General features: G+C 55.6%; 4 protein-coding genes across 5 annotated transcripts in view; 1 reads left to right on the top strand and 3 right to left on the bottom strand.

Annotated features, from left to right (window-relative positions):
- LOC126951620 (cyclin-dependent kinase 11B) overlaps nucleotides 1–18996 on the bottom strand; it is a 60826-nt gene extending 41830 nt beyond the window's left edge. Inside the window, exon 1 of the mRNA XM_050785949.1 lies at nucleotides 18993–18996. The gene's annotated coding sequence lies outside the window, so the exon portion shown is untranslated. The remainder of the gene's footprint in view (nucleotides 1–18992) is intronic.
- SSU72 (SSU72 homolog, RNA polymerase II CTD phosphatase) overlaps nucleotides 1–21255 on the bottom strand; it is a 179554-nt gene that overhangs the window by 137428 nt on the left and 20871 nt on the right. The gene's annotated exons all lie outside the window — the stretch shown is intronic.
- The window catches only part of GABRD (gamma-aminobutyric acid type A receptor subunit delta), a 378620-nt gene that overhangs the window by 55424 nt on the left and 301941 nt on the right, over nucleotides 1–21255 (top strand). The gene's annotated exons all lie outside the window — the stretch shown is intronic.
- The window catches only part of SLC35E2B (solute carrier family 35 member E2B), a 40762-nt gene that overhangs the window by 11665 nt on the left and 7842 nt on the right, over nucleotides 1–21255 (bottom strand). Inside the window, exons 2-7 of one of the 2 annotated variants that reach the window (XM_050786204.1) lie at nucleotides 9279–9747; nucleotides 8758–8893; nucleotides 8160–8287; nucleotides 4178–4298; nucleotides 2451–2504; nucleotides 2015–2087 (exon numbers count right to left, since the gene is read on the bottom strand). In XM_050786204.1, coding sequence (XP_050642161.1) covers nucleotides 2015–2087; nucleotides 2451–2504; nucleotides 4178–4298; nucleotides 8160–8287; nucleotides 8758–8893; nucleotides 9279–9600 — 834 coding nt within the window. In that variant the 5' untranslated portion in view covers nucleotides 9601–9747. The remainder of the gene's footprint in view (nucleotides 1–2014; nucleotides 2088–2450; nucleotides 2505–4177; nucleotides 4299–8159; nucleotides 8288–8757; nucleotides 8894–9278; nucleotides 9748–21255) is intronic. The other variant, XM_050786211.1, reaches the window with a different exon arrangement.

Here is a 21255-nt window from a genome sequence, read left to right on the forward strand (position 1 = left end):
TCTCCACTAAAAATACAAAAATTAGCCAGAGTGGTGGCACACACCTGTAATCCCAACTACTCTGGAGGCTGAGGCAGAAGAATCACTTGAATCCGGGAGGTGGAGGCTGTAGTGAGCCAAGATCGCCCCACTGCACTCCAGCCTGGGTGACAGGGCAAGACTCCATTTCAAAAAATAAAAATAGGCCGGGCGCGGTGGCTCAAGCCTGTAATCCCAGCACTTTGGGAGGCCGAGACGGGCGGATCACAAGGTCAGGAGATCGAGACCAGCCTGGCTAATACGGTGAAACCCCGTCTCTACTAAAAAAATACAAAAAACTAGCCGGGTGAGGTGGCGGGCGCCTGTAGTCCCAGCTACTCGGGAGGCTGAGGCAGGAGAATGGCGTAGACCCGGGAGGCGGAGCTTGCAGTGAGCTGAGATGCGGCCACTGCACTCCAGCCTGGGCGACAGAGTGAGACTCTGTCTCAAAAAAAAAAAAATAAATACAATAAATAAATAAATAAATAAATAAATAAACCAGGTGTGGCACATGCCTGCCATCCCAGCTGTTTGGGAAGCTGAGGCAGGAGAATCGCTTGAGCCTGGGAGGCCGTGGCTGCAGTGAGCTATGAGGCTGCAGTGCTTTGCAGCCTGGGTGACACAGCAAGACCCAGTCTCAAAAAATACGAAGGGAAGAAACTGATTCATGCAACAACACATGTAAACCTCAAAACACCAAAACACCATGCTACGTGAGATAAGCCAGACACAGAAGGACAGATGTGATATGATTCCACTTGTATGACGTCTTTAGGGTCACCAAATTCAGAGACAGAAAGTGGAATGAGGGTGCCAGGGTTGGGGGATGAGAATGGAGAGTACTGAATGAGGGCAAAGGTTCAGTTTTGCAAAACGAAGAGAGTTCTGGAGATGGGTGATGGTGATGGCCACGCAGCTTTACACTTAAAAATAGTTAACATGGGATGGGCACGGTGGCTCACGCCTGTAATCCCAGAACTTTGGGAGGCTGAGGCGGGTGGATCACGAGGTCAGATCATCGAGACCATCCTGGCTAACACCATGAAACCCCATCTGTACTAAAAATACAAAAAAATTAGCCGGGTGTTGGGGCGGGCACCTGTAGTCCCAGCTACTCAGGAGGCTGAGGCAGGAGAATGGTGTGAACCTGGGAGGCGGAGCTCACAGTGAGCCGAGATGGTGCCACTGCACTCCAGCCTGGACGACAGAGCGAGACTCTGTCTAAAAAAAAAAAAAACAACTATTTAGGCCAGATGCAGTGGCTCACGCCTGTCCAGCACTTTGGGAGGCCGAGGCGGGTGGATTATTTAAGATCAAGTATTGGAGACCAGCCTGGTCAACACGGTGAAACTCCCTCTTTACTAAATATACAAAAATTAGCCAGGCGTTGTGGTGCGCACCTGTAATCCCAGCTACTCGGGAGGCTGAGGCAGGAGAATCGCTTGAACCTGGAGGCGGAGGTTGCAGTGAACCCAGATTGTGCCACTGCACTCCAGCCTGGGCAACGAGAGACTTCATCTCAAAAAAAAAAAAAAAAAAAAAAAAAAAAATTGCCTGGGCGTGGTGGCATGCAACTGTAGTCCCAGCTACTTGGGAGGCTGAGGCAGGAGAATGGCGTGAACCCAGGAGGCAGACTTTGCAGTGAGCAGAGATCACGCCATTGCACTCCAGCCTGGGATACAGAGCGAGACTCCTTCTCGAAAAAAAAAAAAAAGTTTTTGTGATTAAAAAAAGAAATTAAGCTAGCCTAAAAGCCCCCTCAAGTTGAATGATGAAGAATCAAAACAAAACAAACAATAAACAAAATAAGTCTTCACACAAAAATCTGAGCTGCAAACCCCGAGTGGCTCCCAGAGCACCTCAGCTAAGCAGGGCGGCGGCGGAGCTGGGCACGACCAGCCAGCACACGGCCTGGAAAGGGAAGTCATTCTGCCCCTGAATCACCAGATAAGGCAGCCGGGCGAGTAAGGACGGGACACCTGTGTCTGAAACCCACCGTGAAGAAGACCCGGGCCGGGACGAGCATGGCCACCGCGGCGGCACTGGTGTAGAACTGCAGCTCCGGGGCCCTGTGGGCAACAGAACACGCTGGGCCCCCGCCGTGTCGGGAGAGGCCGGGTCCACAAGCAGCTCCTCACAGCAAGAACATCCAGGCACCCCAGCCCACGAGACGTTCGTTCTCTCTAGGCAGGACAAGGGCCGCTGCAGCTTCCCAGAAATGAAAACGCAAACGCACGCCAGGCTGGCTGAGGGGCTCAAGGGAGCGGCTGAGAAGCAGGCGGGTCCCTCCCGACCTTAGACAAGGTACTTGTAAAGACCACCCAAGCCAGACAGGAAGGGAGTCAGGTCTGTGGGGTGCTCTGACTCTTAAAGTGGGCAGGAAGTCCTCTTCGTCTTACGACCTGGAGATTTCACTGACGAGTAATACTTACGAGAACCTGTATTTGTCCCCGCTGAGAAGCTTTTTCGAAAAAACATTTTGCAAACTAGAATAAAGAAAAGAGGTGATGCATCAATACTAGCCCTCAGCACGGAACATCAGGGGACAAGGTGTCTGCGCTCACACGCAGCGACGGCGACAATGACCAGACCTCAGTGGTGCCACCATCACGCCCGGTTAATTTTTGTATTTTTAGTACAGATGGGGTTTCAGTATGTTGGCCAGGCTGGTCTCCAACTCCAGCTTGGTGGACCTCAAGTAATCCACTGACTCCAGCCTCTCAAAGTGCTGGGATTACAGGTGTGAGCCACCACGCCCAACAGATTTTGTTTTTTGAGACAGAGTCTTGCTCTGTTACCCAGGGTGGAGTGGGGTGGCGAGATCTCGGCTCACTACAAGCTCCGCCTCCCGGGTTCATGCCATTCTCCTGCCTCAGCCTCCCGAGTAGCTGGGACTACAGGTGCCCGCCACCACATCCAGCTAATATTTTGTATTTTTAGTAGAGATGGGGTTTCACCGTGTTAGCCAGGGTGGTCTTGATCTCCTGACCTTGTGATCTGCCCACCCCAGCCTCCCAAACTGCTGGGATTACAGGCGTGAGCCACCGCGCCCAACAGATTTTTATTTTTACTTCTGTATTATTCAAAATCTCACCATGAACCTGTTTTGCTTATTAGTAATAATGATAAACTCTTAGACACCGGTGGTGGTGTCTTTTCCTTTCCTTCCTCAAAAGCAGGAAAAGCCTAGAAGCCAGTCATTCTCAAAGGGCAAGTTTTGCCAGGGCTGGAGTGTGGCCATTAACAGCACAGCAGGGATGTGGACGCCCAATTCTGGGTGAATCTGAACAGGCCCCAAAGTGCAGCGTCCACCGCTCTTCTCTACTGAGTGACAAAGACATGAATAACAGGGCCCTTTCCTCTTGGACCCCGCCACGTGCCGTCCTCACTGTGGGAATTGGCCTCTCATCCTTTCTGCCATCGTGACACCAGGACACCGACGGCCACCAAGGAAGCAGAGGATCCACCCGGCCTGGAGGTGGCGCAGCTCCCGAACAGGTAGAACCTGCCGCTGGGGGACTGTCCCTGCTCTGGCAGCCGCGTGAAGACGCCCTGAGCGAGACGCACCGCTGAACGTATGCCGTGCATTTCAGCATTTATCAACTAACCGTGTCTCCATGGTTAGTATTTTAAGTATCAAGACTGTCCATCCTGAAATTTTGGCTTGTTTTTGAGAAAGTTACCTTACGAGGATAACTGCTGTTTTGCTCTTTTTTTTCCCTTTTTTGAGACGGAGTCTCGCTCTGTCGCCCAGGCTGGAGTGCAGTGGCGCGATCTCGGCTCACTGCAAGCTCCGCCTCCTGGGTTCACACCATTCTCCTGCCTCAGCCTCCCGAGTAGCTGGGACTACAGGCACCCGCCACCACATCTGGCTAATTTTTTGCATTTTTTAGTAGAGACGGGGTTTCGCTGTGTTCGCTAGGATGGTCTTGATCTCCTGACCTCATGATCCGCCCACCTCGGCCTCCCAAAGTGCTGGGATTACAGGCGTGAGCCACCGCGCCCGGCCTGTTTTGCTCTTTAGGAAAGCGCAGCATAGGATGCACCTGCTTTGGCTCACGGGAAGAATTCTCAGCTCATCTGAGAATCCGCACACCCAGATGCAGGCAAGGGAGCACCGGGTCTTGTCCCCCTCACACCCACCTTCTCTGTGACTCACCAGTCCATGATGTTGGTGGACAGCGCGGCCGAGAACCCCAGGACGTTGAAGCTGATCTCAGTGGCCGTGCACAGTGCCAGCCCGCCCATGACTGGGATGAGGGAGAGGTTGACCAGCAGCCCTGGCAAGAGGACAGCCCCTGTGAGTGGCTGACCCGCCGGGTGGAAGCTCCCTCCCGAGGCCCAGGCTGTTTCCGTTCCCTCTTATAAAAGGAACGGACGCTTCCTTCGATTCAAAAACAATACTTGTCAGTTCCCTCACATTGTAAGATAAAGCAAATCAAAGTCCACGTCTGCGAACGAGTCCCGTCCCCACGGCAAAGGTGGCGCCTTTCACTCTGCATGAGATGCGTCTCCCAGAGGCTGAGCCCCAGCCACGGGCGGGCGAGCCCCAGAAACCTTCCTAGTTCTGTGGATGCTCAGAATGTTCTGTGAATGTGAAACGGTGAGTGTGAACATGGTCCCCCGGGAACTGCAGAGAAAGAGACTCTGGGGGCCAGGAGGGGCGCGCCCACATTGAGTTGCTGCTTTTCTGTTCCTTTTGAAACATAACAAAACACTTTTACGTGAAGGAATTTTTTAAAAATCCGCAGAACATGGCTCACACCTGTAATCCTAGCACTTTGGGAAGCCGAGGCAGGAGGATCACTTGAGCCCAGGGCTGAGCAACAAGGACACCCCACCTCTACAAACAATACAAACATTAGCTGGGTGTGGTGGCACACGCCTGTGGTCCCAGCTACTGGGGAGGCTGTGGTGGGAGGATCACCTGCGCTGGGGAGGCCGAGGCTGCAGTGAGCTGTGATCACGCCACCGCACTCCAGCCTGGGCGACAGAGTGAGACCTTGTCTCAAAAGAAGAAAAAGAAACCTGAGTCAAGTTAATGTGGGAAACCCGCAGATGCGGCCTGGCCGAGACCCTGGCGTAGCAGAGGGACCCGAGTCCGTGTTGGCAGGCTCCAGCCACTGGGGCATCCTCTCATTTGCCATCACCTGGTCTCGTCCTCTGCTGGAAACCGGTTGAATCCCAGACAACATTTATGAAATGTGTAGAGAACACTGGAGACTGAACGCCGTTTCACCCTTCCGGGAGGACGTGCTGCTGCTGGTGACATGCCGCTGGGGCGTCAGACACCTTTATCCAGCACCAGATTCCCATCCCAGCTGAAGGTCTGGAGTCTGGGGGTCCCCAAGGTGGCGCGCCCGTTCCAGCTTGTGCCCCTTCAGCCCCAGGAGACTGCTCTGCTCAGAAACCATTAGCAAATGCACTGGGGAGGGTGGTGCCTTAAGACAGGGTCACTTCTCTGGGCTGCCCCAGGCTCCGGAAGCTGAGTGCCTCAGGCCCCGGCACCTCCGTCACTCTCCAACGCCTCCCCTACAGACTTCTTTTTGCTAAATGGCATCAAGATTTTCTCACTGTTGTCAGCAAGAGAGTTGGTTTTCTAATATCTCATCTACCATGGCTGGAGGTCAAATCGACGTTTTAAACTTGCTGGAAATAAACAGCTCCTTTCTGCACGGTTTGATGGGCAACAAGGTTGCTCTGTGTCATTTTGTTCATGATTTTCAGGATTGCTTTTTAAAGTCGGACGCAGCGGCTGACGCCTATAATCCCAGCACTTTAGGAGGCCGAGGCAGGAGGATCACGTGAGGCAAGGAGTTCAAGACCAGCTTGGGCAACATAGCGAGACCCCATCTCTATAAAACACACACATATGAGGCCGGGGGTGCTCAGACATGCGCTGAGGGTTGGCCCTGCTGTTCTTGGCTTCTCAGTTCTTCGGGAGCTGGAAATGAACTCGGACGTCAGGGCTCAGCTCAGGGAGCTGATCACCATGGCAGCGAGGGAAACGGAGGTCGCTGGTGGTCAGAAAGTTACCACAGGCCAGGCGCAGCAGCTGATGCCTGGAACCCCAGCACTGTGGGAGATCAGATCACGAGGGCAGGAGTTCGAGACCAGCGTGGCCAACACGGTGAAACCCCATCTCTATTAAATATGCAAAAATTAGCTGGGTGTGGTGGCAGTCTCCTGAATCCCAGCTACACGGGAGGCTGAAGCAGGAGAATCGCTTGAACCCAGGAGGCGGAGGGTGCAGTGAGCCGAGATCGCGCCACTGCACTCCAGCCTGGACGACAGAGGAAGCCTCCATCTCAAAAAAAGAAAAAAAAAAAAAGGGCCGGGCACAGTGGCTAACACCTGTGATCCCAGCACTTTGGGAGGCCGAGGTGGGTGGATCACGAGGTCAGGAGATGGAGACCATCCTGGCTAACACAGTGAAACCCCATCTCTACTAAAAATACAAAAAATTAGCCAGGCGTGGTGGCGGCGCCTGTAGTCCTAGCTACTCAGGAAGCTGAGGCAGGAGAATGGCGAGAACCTGAGAGGCAGAGCTTGCAGTGAGCCGAGATCGTGCCACTACACTCCAGCCTGGGCAACAGAGCGAGACTCCGTCTCAAAAAAAAAAGAAAAAAAAAAGAAAAAAAGGAAGTTATAGTTTTTGTTCCTGTTCTGCCACTGAAATCATTCCAGAAAATCCAAGTCTGGCTAGTACATGAATTGAAGAAAAAGTTCACTGGGAAGTATGCTGTCTATTGCTTAGAGGAGAATTCTGTCTAAACCAACTCAAAAAAGGTGTACAAAAAATAAGCAAAGGTGTCCCAGGATCCCCGGTCTGACAGTCGCGTACGTCACAATCCTTGAGGACTTGGTCTTCCCAGGTGAAATTGTGGACAAGAGAATCCTCATGAAAATGACAGCAGCAGCTCACAAGGGTTCATTTGGACAAAGCCCAGCAGAACAATGTGAAATGCAAGGTCGGAACTTTTTCTGGTGTCGAGAAGAAGCTCACAGGCAAGGCTGTTAATTCTGAATCCCCAGAGTTTCAAGTTTCAATTGTAAGAAAAATGACTAACGTACATTCACAGTTTAAAACACACACACACACACACACACACACACACACACACACACACACACACACACACAAAAATACAGAACTTAGCCGGGCATGGTGGCACATGTCTGAGGTCCTAGCTCAGGCTGAGGTGGGAGGATCGCCTAAGCGGGAGGCAGAGGTTGCAGTGAGTCGTGATCTCATCACTGCACTCCAGCTTGGCGACAAAGCAAGACCCTGCCTCAAAAAAACAACAACAACAAAAAAACAAAAACAAAGAAGCAGTTGACTTTTAAGCTTTGATTTTGTTATAATCACCTAAACGTGTGTGCGTGTCTCACGTGCACGTGGGGCAAGCCCAACCCCGCCTTGGACCCTCAGCCTCCTCCCATCCCCAAAGGCAGACAGACATTTGCCTTGGCCTTAAGATCTTGTCGTTTCTTAAACAGGCGAACACGTGTGTACATATCCCCCCCCCACTCCGTGCAAGACGCCACGCTCTGTGGGTGCCTCTGTCCCTCGCTTGTTTTCATGCAGCCACACCGGGTATGCGACATGGAGCCTACATGTCGCTGGAAATCGCCTGTGAGTCATTAAGAGGTGGGAGAGGCAAGAGCCTGGGTTGCAGCTGAGGTCAGGGGCTGCGGCCCAGGAGAGGCCTGTGGTGGCAGGCGCTGGGGAGGCTGTAGGGTGCTGGCACAGGCTGGCCCATACACCAGGAGCCACAGCCACCTGTGTGATGCTGGCCGAAGGCGGCCCCCGCCCATCCTCTTCGGGTCAGTGATTGGCACCTGCGGTAATCTTGCTTGCCAGGAATCTGCCCAGTCCCCAACTGTCTCCCCACCCAGTTAGGGCCATGAGGTACAACCCTGCCCTGACCTCCGCATGCCAGTGTGAGAAGACCTGGCAGACACCAGGCTCCAAGACACTCCCGCACATGTGACTGTGGGGAAAATGTTTCAGGAGAGAAGTGAAGGCACTGCCAGTGTGGGCCCCGCTCTGAGTGGTCCTCTCGGCAGAGCCCCATGGGAGGTGGCAAAGACAGGCACCGCGGATGAAGGCCTGGGATGGTGGGACCCAGGGGCCTCACCTGTGTACTCCCCTAGAATCATCCGAGACATGATCACTGTGAAGATGGGGGCGGAGCTCTTCACCGTCTCAGCAAACGAAACCGCCACATTTTTCAGGCTGACCAAACCCAAAACCACAGTTGCAAACCTAAAAATTAGCAAAAAGCACCATTACCTTAGAACAAGTCTGTCTACCTGCAGCCACTGGGCAGGCTCTCTCCAAGGGACCTGCTCGGTCAATGGGCACGTCAGCCCCTCTTCCCACCTCCTCATCACCAACGTGGTGCCTGGACCTGCTTCTGCGACGCTTTAGGTCGAGCCCCCAGGAAATGGCACTGCGCCCAACGTGAAGTGACATCCGCCACCCTTTGAAAATGCCCCAGAGACAAGGAGGCACCTTGTCCTGTGACCACCAGCCTGGAAAGAAGCTGACTGCGCAAGAGGCAGTGAGAGCCACGAATTCACATTCACCTGGTGTCCTAAAATCTGGACGGCCCTGACGCTTTTATAAACTCTGCACTGAAAACTCACCAGCCAGCAGAGTCCCCGCTCTAGTAACAAGACAGGAACTTTACATTTAAAGAAAAAGAGACTCAACCAAAGTGTGAGATTCTTTACCTCATCAGACCCACAAACAGCATCGTCATAAGGAAGTTGGGTGGGTAGGAAAGCCGGGCCTTGTGCTGATACAAACAGCAAGGAACGAGGGTTTTCACACACCCGATAACCGTGGTGGACAGCATCTGCACCGCGCCTGCGGGAGGGAGGGGGCCAAAGCCAAGCGGGAGAATCACCCCTCCCGCACCTGCAGCGGGCTCCACCCCGGGTTCCCATCCCGACCCGGGTTCCCATCCTGACCCCGCACCTGCAGCGGGCTCCACCCCGGGTTCCCATCCCGACCCGGGTTCCCATCCTGACCCCGCACCTGCAGCGGGCTCCACCCCGGGTTCCCATCCCGACCCGGGTTCCCATCCTGACCCCGCACCTGCAGCGGGCTCCACCCCGGGTTCCCATCCTGACCCGGGTTCCCATCCTGACCCCGCACCTGCAGCGGGTTCCACCCCGGGTTCCCATCCTGACCCGGGCTCCCCACACCCTCCCGGGCAGCTGGTCTCCACCCCGCGCCAGCCGCCGCCTACCTAGCATGCTGGGCTCGCCTCCCAGCAGGGACAGGATGTACTTGTTGAGGAAGAGTGTGCAGAAACTGAAGAAGAACCACAGCGTGAGGTAGAGCAGCGCCCGTGAGCTCCACACACCCAAGTCTGACTCGATGACCGTGGTCTCCGTGATGGTGACGGTCAGGACGTTCTCATCCACGCCACTGTCGCTCTTGGCAAAAACAATCTTCTCGCTTCGGTGACCAAACAGAGAGCCCCAGCTGAGAGGCGACTTGCCTTTAGGCTTCTCCTCAGAGCCAGGAGCGAGCTCTTCCAGCGCCGGGGTTTTCACCGAGGACGACATGCCGAAGCCACCGCCAGGAACGACTTTACCTCCAGGCTGGGCAGCATGGGTCACCGGGACCGCCTGGGGGTGGGGCCGCAGCAGGGACTCCGGGCGCCAGGAACGAGGCCACCAGGGCCTCTCCCAGGCAGAGCGCAGAAGCAGACGCTAAAACGGTAAGAAAGGGAAACATATTACCCGTTTTGAACATTCAATGTCCTCAAAGGTTTCAACCACCAATTTAAAATTACTCTGAAAATGCAATTGCACCAGGCACGGTGGCTCACACCTGTAATCCCAGCACTTTGGGAGGCCGAGGCAGGTAGATCACCTGAGGTCAGGAGTTCAAGACCAGCCTGGCCAACACAGTGAAACCCCGTCTCTACTAAAAATATAAAAACTAGCCAGGCGGGGCCGGGTGCGGTGGCTCACCCCTGTAATCCCAGCACTTTGGGAGGCCGAGGTGGGCGGATCACAAGGTCAGGAGATCATAGCCATCCTGGCTAACACAGTGAAACCCCATCTCTACTAAAAATACAAAAAGAAATTAGCTGGGCATGGTGGCAGGTGCCTGTAGTCCCAGCTACTTGGGAGGCTGAGGCAGGAGAACTGCTTGAACCCAGGAGACAGAGGTTGCAGTGAGTCGACACGGTGCCACTGCACGCCAGCCTCAGCAACAGGGTGAGACTGTCTTAAGAAAAAAAAAAGAAAATGCAATCATTCACTGTCCAGAGAGTTTTAGCAATTGAATCCCATTTTTCTCTGCACGTGTTGGCAGATCCTTGCTCTTGGGAGACAGTCTCCAGGCACACTTGACCTTCCTGGCAGACCTGGGGCTGTGGGTCCTTCACGCCCTGGCTGGCAGCTGCACCTTCTTGATGGGCTTTGTGGCTGCCGCCGCCAGGTGCCCCAGGACTAATTCCATGCTACTCTCTAGACAGACCCCGTGGTACAAAGCCACACTTACCCCTGCCTCACGCTCAGGTGACTGTGGCTTTTCAGGCGAGACACCCCCTCCCTTCCCACAACCTCCGGGAAGGTCAGAACAGCCTGTTTCCTTCCAAGGGCCGGTGGGAATCATCCCCCCAGCTCGGGCTTTGCGCAGGTGCCACCGTGACTCCGCAGCACCGAGACCCCACCTCCCCCAGGTCTCAACCCCAGCACTCAGGCAGCCCTGATTTCCTGTTTCTCACACTTGGGTTTCTCTTCCTACTTCGGTGGGTGGCTGTGCATCTGAAGGGGCACCCATCCTGTCTCACCAACACGGCGTTCTGGGAGCGTGTGGTGCCGGCCGCGCTGCCCGACCCAGGACCCCTCCTCCTCTCACTTCTCCCCCGGGAAACTGGGGTTCCCACCTCACCCACGACCTCCTTCTAGGTTTATGCTTATGCACTTGCGTGCGTGCTGTCTGTATATATATTCTATGTTCACACTGAAGGACGCACTCCGCCCCCTCCCCTACCGAGACTTCCCCCAGGTGCTCAGGCCGGCCTTTCCCCCAGCTCACCTGCCCAGCAGTGCTCAGAGGTGCCTGAAACTCGGCCTCTCCACACCCGGGAACAGGTGGTCCTGCCCTCTCCCCAGTGGGGGCAACACCAGGGCCTCTGCCGCCGTCCCCTCTCTCCTCCCCTCCCCCTGCTCTGTGTGTTGTGGCCTCTGCCGCCGTCCCCTCTCTCCTCTCCTACCCCTGCTCTGTGTGTCTGTGCACCCAGAGCTCCCCATCTGCCCATCACACCGCTAGCTCAGTGCCACCCGGACGCTCCCAGGCCACCCATGTGTGCCCTGACCCCTCGGTGCACCAGGACAGCTGCCTCCAAGGGCACCCCAGGCCTCAGTGGGGACGAGGCCAGCCCCTCCACCACTTCCCACAGCCTCAGAATAGCAAAAGGCGACTGTGTCCACTCCTCAGGCCACTGACAGTGCCGGATCTCCACAGAGACACCATTCCCTTCTTCCTGCTCAGCAGCATGGTCCGCGGCTTAGCTTGGGGTGACAATGAGCCGGGAAATAAATCTCTGTGGGCTGCAGCCTCCCTGGAGCTAGGACTGGCTGGGCCCTGAGCCAGGGAGCTAGGAGACTTTGTGCCCTTTTCCCGGACTGATGGGCCCGGGCTGGGGGTGGAGCAGCTACCTGGCTTTCCTGAGGTGAAAATCCAAGAACAAAGGGTGCGGCAGAACAAAAGGACAGAGCACGGGGACAGGGCTCTGCACAGCAGGCCGGGATCTCACTCCCCACCTCACTGGGCCTCACGGCCCTTGCCCTCTCCCTTCCACCTCGACTGGGGACGCTGTCACAGCACCTGCTACGCAGACTCTGCCACCACCAGCGAGTTTCTAAAACCAAATTCATTTACACGGCAAGGAGGCAACGCTCAAGAACCCACCCCCAGGAACAACGAGCAGGACGCCGGGCTCCGGGCGTGGGCAGACGATGCCCGTCATGGCCCACCTGACATCAAGGCAAACCTGGAATTCCAAAGGCAAGCATTTCCCAGCCCACACGCGGCCGCGCATCCCTCTCTTGCCAGAACAGAATGTCCACTTAGTTTCCATCTGAGAAACTCACAGCACTCCAGGCAAAACTGCTCCCCACAGTGAGGGCCCCCGTTCCCCTTCTCTGCTGACACTGGGCTCCCAAGAAGCCCGTGGGACCCGCACAAGCAGCCCAGTCCCCACCCTAATGTTTGCTCACAATTAGTGGAGACAAAAAAACAGAAATCACACTTCAATGATGCTGCTGTTCTCTGTACATCAAGAACTTAAGGTTCTGGGCCAGCAGCAGTGGCTCACACCTGGAATCCCAGCACTTTGGGCAGCCAAGGCGGGCGGATTGCCTGAGCTCAGGAGTTCGTGACCAGCCTGGCCAACACAGCAAAACCCCGTCTCTACTAAAAATACAAAAAAAATTAGCCAGGCCTGGTGGCTGGCACCTGTAATCCCAGCTACTCGGGAGGCTGGGACAGGAGAATCGCTTGAACCTGGGAGGCAGAGCTTGCAGTGAGCCGAGATTGCACCATTGTACTCCAGCCTGAGTGAAAGAGTGAGACTCCATCTCCCAAAAAAAAAAATGCTGGGTACAGCGGCTCACGAGTGTAATCCCAGCACTTTGGGAGGCTGCAGCGGGTGGATCACGAGGTCAGGAGTTCAAGACCACCTTGACCAACGTGGAGAAACCCCCTTTCTACTAAAAATACAAAATTAGCCGGGCATGGTGGCAGGCGCCTGTAATCCCAGCTACTCGGGAGGCTGTGGCAGGAGAATCACTTGAACTCGGGAGGCAGAGGTTTGCGGTGAGCCGAGATCACGCCATTGCACTCCAGTCTGGGCAACAAGAGCAAAATTCCATCTCAAAAAAATAAAAAGAATTTTTTTTAATGTAGCCGGGCACAGTGGTGCTTGTAGTCTTAACTACTTAGGAGGCTGGGGTGGGAGGACTGTTTGAGCAGGAGAGGTCAAGGCTGCAGTGATTGTGCCACTGAACTCCAGGCTGGGCAACACAGCAAGACTCTGCCTCTAATTTAAAAAAAAGTTTAGGCCGGGCGCGGTGGCTCAAGCCTGTAATCCCAGCACTTTGGGAGGCCGAGACGGGCGGATCACGAGGTCAGGAGATCGAGACCATCCTGGCGAACACGGTGAAACCCCGTCTCTACTAAAAAATACAAAAAACTAGCCGGGCGAGGCGGCGGGCGCCTGTAGTCCCAGCTACTCGGGAGGCTGAGGCAGGAGAATGGCGTAAACCCGGGGGGCGGAGCTTGCAGTGAGCTGAGATCCGGCCACTGCACTCCAGCCCGGGCAACAGAGCCAGACTCCGTCTCAAAAAAAAAAAAAAAAAAAAAAAGTTTAAAAAAATTAAAAGAGCTTAACCAAGAAGCCGACTGCAAACAAAGGCCTGTCCGTGCAGCCAGGACGAGGTTCTGCGTCCAATCGCTGCACAGCAGCCCACTGGACAAATGGACCCATTCTGGCAAGAAGCACTTGGGTAGGGCTACTAGGAGCATCCTCGTCTGTGTCTACATGCAGGAGTGGAACTGCCCAGCCCTGGGTCACGCATGCTGAGCCCCAGCCAACGTCACACTGACCTGTGCTCCCACAGCCCTGCCCCGGCTCGGTCTGGGTGACTGTCCCGTCCCTGCTGTTGCACCCACATGGTCCTGGGGCCTCCACTCCCCTCCCACTCTCGTAGGACTTTACTACCATGAACCGTCCTCACCCCCAGCGTCCCTGTCCCCATAGCTCCAAGGCCGCAGGAGGAGGCGAGATCTAATATCTAATCTTCCTCCCACATAAACACCTGTCCCTGCGTAAACGGCTGAGGCTAGCTGCCATTTTTTTCTTTTGTTTTTTGAGACGGAATCTTGATCTGTTGCCCAGGCTGGAGTGCAGTGGCACAATCTTGGCTCACTGCACCTCCACCTCCCAGGTTCAAGCGATTCTCCTGCCTCAGCCTCCCGAGTAGCTGGGATTACAGACGCCTGCCACCACGCCTGGCTAATTTTTGTACTTTTAGTAGACACGGGGTTTCGCCATGTTGCCAGGCTGGTCTTGAACTCGTGACCTCAAGTGATCCACCTGCCTCGGCCTCCCAAAGTGCTGGGATTACAGGCGTGAGCCACCACACCCAGCCACTTCTTATTCAAACACTGGGAGCTCCACGTCAGACCAGTGAAGTCAGAGAATCCTGAAGTCCAAGTTCTCAGCTCCTCAGCCAACTCAAGGGCAACCAGGCGGGAGCCGCTGGGAGCCACCCCCACAGAGGCACCCACGGTTCGTTCCTGTCACTGACTCTTCCCAGGCTGGAAATGCCGGATGGCACAAATGCAAACAGATTCCAGCCTGAAACTGTCTAGTAAGACATTTCTTTCTTTTCTTTTTTTTTTTTTGAGAGTCTTACTCTGTCACCCAGGCTGGAGTGCAGTGGCACAGTCTCAGCTCCCTGCAGTTACCACCTCTTAGATTCAAGGGATTCTCATGCCTCAGCCTCTCGAGCAGCTGGAATTACAGGCACGCGCCACCAAGCCTGGCTAATTGTTGTACTTTTAGAAGAGACAGGGTTTCACCATGTTGCCCAGGTTGGTCTCAAACTCCTGACCTCATGTGATCCGCCCGCCTCAGCCTCCCATAGAACTGGGATTACAGACATGAGCCACCATGCCTGGCTGGGTGCAACCTTTCAAAGGTCTTGCAGGTGACAGGGAGCAACGAAAAACGAGAAAATTAATAAACCACTTCACCGAGGCTGACTTGGGTCACAGAGGGCCAAGTGGTCCCGGGAAAATGGTGGGCTCTTCACACCTTCTTATAGACGTCTTGGAGGTGGGTGTTTAATGCAGCATTTTTTGTTAGCAGCAAAACAAGACAAAGCAAACACCAAAAGAATTCCAACCTAAGTGCCTGTCAACAGTGGAAACAAACACCACGTTGACGGAGCTGAAGCTACGATGGAAATGAGGGGCTCGGCTGGGCGCGGTGGCTCAAGCCTGTAATCCCAGCACTTTGGGAGGCCGAGATGGGCAGATCACGAGGTCAGGAGATTGAGACCATCCTGGCTAACGTGGTGAAACCCTGTCTCTACTAAAAAAACACAAAAAACTAGCCGGGCGTGGTGACGGGCGCCTGTAGTCCCAGCTATTCGGGAGGCCAAGGCAGGAGAATGGCGTGAACCCGGGAGGCGGAGCTTACAGTGAGCTGAGATCCGGCCACTGCACTCCAGCCTGGGCGATAGAGCAAGACTCCGTCTCAAAAAAAAAAAAAAAAAAAAGGCCGGGCGCGGTGGCTCACGCCTGTAATCCCAGCACTTTGGGAGGCTGAGGCGGGCGGATCACAAGGTCAGGAGATCGAGACCACGGTGAAACCCCGTCTCTACTAAAAATACAAAAAAATTAGCCGGGCGCGGTGGCGGCGCCTGTAGTCCCAGCTACTCGGGAGGCTGAGGCAGGAGAATGGCGTAAACCCAGGAGGCAGAGCTTGCAGTGAGCCGAGATCGCGCCACTGCACTCCAGCCTGGGCGACAGAGCGAGACTCCGTCTCAAAAAAAAAAAAAAAAAAAAAAAAAAAGGAAATGAGGGGCTTAGCCCCAGGGGCGGACCCCAAACCCAAACCCACTACAGCAGGGGGGGAGCCTGAGGGACAATCACAGACAGAAACGCACAACTCGGCTCCACCACACGCTGCCGGCTGTGCAGGAAGCACCACGTGTGGAAGTAAAAACACGGAAGTGCCTGAGAGTGAAAGACACTTGGTTCTCTCATCTTGGGGATGGCGCCCAGGGGAAGGCAACAGTATCTTCGGGTACTGGAACCCAGCTGAGCAGCCGCGGGTCCGGGGTCCTTCCGAAGTAGTTGTGAGAGTTCACAGCCCAGGGTCCTTCCTAAGCAGTTCTGAGAGTTCAAGGTTTAACGGGGAAGGCCGGGCCGGTGGCTCACACCTGTAATCCCAGCACTTTGGGAGGCCAAGGCAGGCAGATCATGACACCAGGAGTTCGAGACCAGTCTGGCCAACAGTGAAAGCCCATCTCTACTAAAATTATAACAATTAGCTGGGCGTGGTGGCGGACACCTGTAATCTTAGTTACTTGGGAGGCTGAGGCAGGAGAATCGCGTGAACCCGGAAGGCGGAGGTTGCAGTGAGCTGAGATTGCGCCACTGCACTCCAGCCTGGGTGACAGAGCTAGACTCTGTCTCAAAAAAAAAAAAAGATTTACATGGAGGAAAATAATTCCGTTTAAACTGCTGTGAATGGCCGACCGCAGTGGCTCACGCCTGTCATCCCAGCACTTTGGAGGCAGGTGATCACTTGAGGTCAGGAGTTCGAGACCAGCCTGGCCAACATGGTGAAATCCCGTCTCTACTAAAAATACAAAAATTAGCCGGGTGTGTTTGTGGGCGCCCGTAATCCCAGCTACTCAGAGGTTGAGGCAGAGAATCACTTGAACTCGGGAGGCGGAGACTGCAGTGAGCACATATCGAGACACTGCACTCCAGCCTGGGGGATAGAGTGAGACTCTGTGTCCAAAAACAAACAAATAAATAAACAAATAAAGTCCTGTGAGGCACGCAGTTTCTCTGCACTCCCACACAACACTTCCCACAGAAGATGTGGGTTTTTCCCACACTGAACAATTCTCCACAGACACCAGCTGTGTGTCCTCTGGTTCAAAAGCCCTCCACCTGGAGGGAGCGCCAGGTCCCCCGCGGCAAGGGCGGGATCCAAGACTGCCCCCTCCTCAGATGCCAGTCAGGCTGTGGGCCGTGCTTCTGACCCACGGCTATAAATCAGGGTTCCCTGGATGGGCGCGGTGGCTCATGCCTGTAATCCCAGCACTTTGGGAGGCTGAGGCGGGCGGATCACGAGGGCAGGAGATCGACACCATCCTGGCTAACACGGTGAAACCCCGTCTCTACTAAAAATACAAAAAATTAGCCAGGCGTGGTGGCGGCGCCTGTAGTCCCAGCTACTTGGAGGCTGAGGCAGGAGAATGGCGTGAACCCGGGAGGCGGAGCTTGCAGTGAGCTGAGATCGTGCCACTGCACTCCAGCCTGGGCGACAAAGCGAGACTCCGTCTCAAAATAAATAAATAAATAAATAAATAAATCAGGGTTCCCAGGACACCCTCCTCGGGATCAATCAGTTTGACAGGACTGCCCAGAACTCCAGAAAGCACTTATGTTACTGCCAACAAAACAGAGCAGCAGCTGGATGTAGAGACACGAAGGCAAGGCCTGGGCAGGCGCTGGGTTTCAGGCCCTCTCTGGGCACCACCCCCTTCCCCCAGCGCCGCCTCGCATACTGCAATCCAAAGACCATCCCACTCTTCCATCTCTCATTCACGGGTTTTTACAGCGTTTGCTCTCCACCCTCGCTCGCTGTGTCCCTGAGGTTGGCAGGTGGGGCTGAAAGCTCCCAGCCTCCAATCCTGGGGTCACCTGGTCTTCTGGCGACCAGTCCCCCCAAACCCCGTTCTCCCGGGGCCAACCCCCGCCTCATCAGCATAAGCTCAGGTGTGATCTGAAACACTCCTGTCACTCAGGAAATTCCAAGGCTTCGAGGAGCTTCTGTGCCAGGAACCAGGAACAAAGACCAAACACATCTCGTATCCGAGCACAAGTGCAAAACATCGTGGTTGGAAACCGGGTCTCGGAGTCCCCCAGGTACAGGTGCCTGTTTCAGTCAAACCTTCACATCTGGCCAGGGGTGGTGGCCCACGCCTGGAACCCCAGACTCTGGGAGGCTGAGGAGGGAGGATCATTCGCTGTCCACGCACGTCTGGAGCACAGCCCAGGAGACGCGTGGGCCGCAGGGCACACACTCGGCTGCTGTGAGACGCCTGCCCCGGCGCACCATCTTTTCAAGGCCACCAACGTCTCCACAGACAGCCCCAGCCCGTCCTTTGGCACTGAACGTGTCTTACCCACCTCTGTGCACTGACACCCACATCAGTGACACCTGGGCTAAGCCGCCTAACGCGGAGTCTGGCTACAAGCGTGCTGAGCAGCTGATGAAATTCAGACAACCCCACCGGAAGTGACAGACAGGAGGGTTGTGAGCTCAGGGCGGCGTTTCTGCTGAAGGCATTTGGCTTTTCCACAGTCACAAAGTCAGAAAATCACAACTCAGACCATGGTAAGTGGGGACTGGCTGCAACCCAAGTGGGCCTTGTAAATTAGGAACAGGATGGCCAGCCGGGTGTAGTGGCTCCCGCCTGTAATCCCAGCACTTTGGGAGCCCAATGCAGGGGGATCACCTGAGGTCGGGAGTTCGAGACCAGCCTGACCAACACAAAGAAACCCTGTTTCTACTAAAAAAATACAAAATTAGCCTGTAATCCCAGCTACTCGGGAGACGGAGGCAGAATTGCTTAAACCTGGGAGGCGGAGGTTGCAGTGAACAGAGATCACACCACTGCACTCCAGCCTGGGTGACAAGAGCAAAACTCCATCTCAAAAAAAAAAAAAAAAGCCGGGCGCGGTGGCTCACGCCTGTAATCCCTGCACTTTGGGAGGCCAAGGCGGGCGGATCACGAGGTCAGTAGATCGAGACCATCCTGGCTAACACGGTGAAACCCCGTCTCCACTAAAATACAAAAAATTAGCCGGGCGCGGTGGCGGGCGCCTGTAGTCCCAGCTACTCCGGAGGCTGAGGCAGGAGAATGGCGCGAACCCGGGAGGCGGAGCTTGCAGTGAGCCGAGATGGTGCCACTGCACTCCAGCCTGGGCGACAGAGTGAAGACTCCGCCTCAAAAAAAAAAAAAAAAAAAGAACAGGACAGTGGAAGCAAAACCTCACCAGGGCCTCCTGCCTCACAGTGGGGGCAGGCGAGTGGCTCCACAGAAGCCCCAACTCAACAACCGGACCCTGGACGGCAGTGGCTGCAAAGGGGTCTTGGTGCTCTTGAGACGGAGGGGAGCTCCCAGGACCACCCCCCCAACAGGAAGAGAGGGGAGCCTGGGGTGGCCAGGCTGATCTGGGGGCCTGTAGGGGACCCAGCTGTGGGCAGAGAAACAAGTCCTCTCTGGACAAAAACTTGTACAAGTCAGGCCTGAGAATGTTTACAGATCATCAATGATGAAGGTCGAAGGTCAAAGGTTGCCAGGCTGAGTGGTGGCAGTGGCGGAGGCGCAGTGGCCTGGAAGCTCCCAGGAGGCCGCCAGCCCCAGGCCAGAGGCTCTCAGACAGAAGGAACACGTCAGGTAGACAAGTCCCAAAACGGGCAGAAAGAGCCCCGCAGGCATGGATGAGACCAAACAGGATCAGCCCTGGGGTACGGATGAAACCAAAGGATGTCGAAAGAGGAAATAGGACCTGCCATGAAACTCAGGGAGGGACACGTGTCCTCTCCAGTGAGTTCCCCACAAGACATCTGCTGATTACAAAGGAGGAGGCATAACTTCACTCTGGAGAAACTGGTGGACGCTGCCTTCACCAAGGGCCAGAGTCACCAAGTCACCAGACAGGAGACACAGCAACTTCCTGCTCTCCCTGAGCTGACGCCGGGAGAAGGCTCCGTCACCACCAAGGTTTTCTTGCCCCAAATATGTAACCGCACATCTAACCGTGAGAAACGTCACGCAAACCCAAAAATCTGCAGGCCATGAAAGACAAGGACTTGTGGAGCCCAAGGCCCAGGACAGCAGGATGCCACGTGGGATCCTGGGCGGCTCATGCCACAGAGAGGCGATGGGTGCAGGAGATTGGCCCAAGCTGAACACACAGCCCGCGGATGAGTCGCCAGGGCCATGTGACGCCAGCGAGTGGAGCTGAGGTTCCCGAGGGTCTTACTGTCAGGGCAAGCGGACAGAAGGGCACATGGGTGAACTTCTGCAGCTCTGCTGTAAGTCTAAAAAGTTTCTCAAAATAAAAAGTTGGAAAATTTTGGCCGGGCGCTGTGGCTCACGCCTGTAATCCTAGCACTTTGGGAGGCCGAGGAGGGCAGATCACCTGAGGTCATGAGTTCAAGACCAGCCTGACCAACATGGTGAAGCCCATCTCCTACTAAAAATACAAAATTAGCCAGGCATGGAGGCGCATGCCTGTAGTCCCAGTTATTCGGGAGGCTGAGGCAGGAGAATCGCTTGAACCTGGGAGGTGGAGGTTGCAGTGAGCCGAGATCACGCCATTGCACTCTAGCCTGGGCGACAAGAACAAAAACTCCATCTCAAAAAAAAAAAACAAGTTGGAACATTTTTTGCCCGGGGGTGTTGTTTCATGCTCGTAATCCTAGCACTTTGGGAGACTGAGGGAGGAGGATCGCTTGAGCCCAGGAGTTCAATACCAGCCTGGGTAATATGATGAAACCTCATCTCTACCAAAAAAGTACAAAAATTAGGCCTGGGCCTGGTGGTATGCACCTGTGGTCCCAGCTGAGGCCTGTGGTCCCAGCTGAGGTGGGGGGACCACTTGAGTCTGGGAGGATGAGCCTGCAGTGACTGTGATCTCACCACTGCACTCCAGCTTGGGCAACACAGTGAGATCCTGTCTCAAAAAAAAAAAGAAAAAATACAGGAAAGATACACCCAAGAATAAGGAGACTCTTCAGTGACGGGGCAGGCGGGAGCGGAGTGGAGTGAGGCGGGCGGGTGAGGCGGGCGGGAGCGGAGTGGAGTGAGGCGGGCGGGAGCGGAGTGGAGTGAGGCGGGGGCGGGGAGCGGGTGGAGTGAGGCGGGCGGGAGGGGGTGGAGTGAGGCGGGCGGGAGCGGGGTGAGTGAGGCGGGCGGGAGCGGGGTGGAGTGAGGCGGGCGGGAGCGGGGTGGAGTGAGGCGGGCGGGAGCGGGGGGAGTGAGGCGGGCGGGAGCGGGGTGGAGTGAGGCGGGCGGGAGCGGGGTGGAGTGAGGCGGGCGGGAGCGGGGTGGAGTGAGGCGGGCGGGAGCGGGGTGGAGTGAGGCGGGCGGGAGCGGGGTGGAGTGAGGCGGGCGGGAGCGGGGTGGAGTGAGGCGGGCGGGAGCGGGGTGGAGTGAGGCGGGCGGGAGCGGGGGGAGTGGAGTGAGGCGGGCGGGAGCGGGGTGGAGTGAGGCGGGCGGGAGCGGGGTGGAGTGAGGCGGGCGGGAGCGGGGTGGAGTGAGGCGGGCGGGAGTGGATGGAGTGAGGCAGGCGGCTCCAGGTCTGACTTCTGGAACCATGAAAATATGTCACTTGCATAAAAAGCAAAAATAATTAGATCAACAAGAGTAGGGGAAAAGGGTCTC

This window comes from Macaca thibetana, chromosome 1 (genome assembly GCF_024542745.1).
Source record: "Macaca thibetana thibetana isolate TM-01 chromosome 1, ASM2454274v1, whole genome shotgun sequence".
NCBI lineage: Eukaryota > Metazoa > Chordata > Mammalia > Primates > Cercopithecidae > Macaca > Macaca thibetana.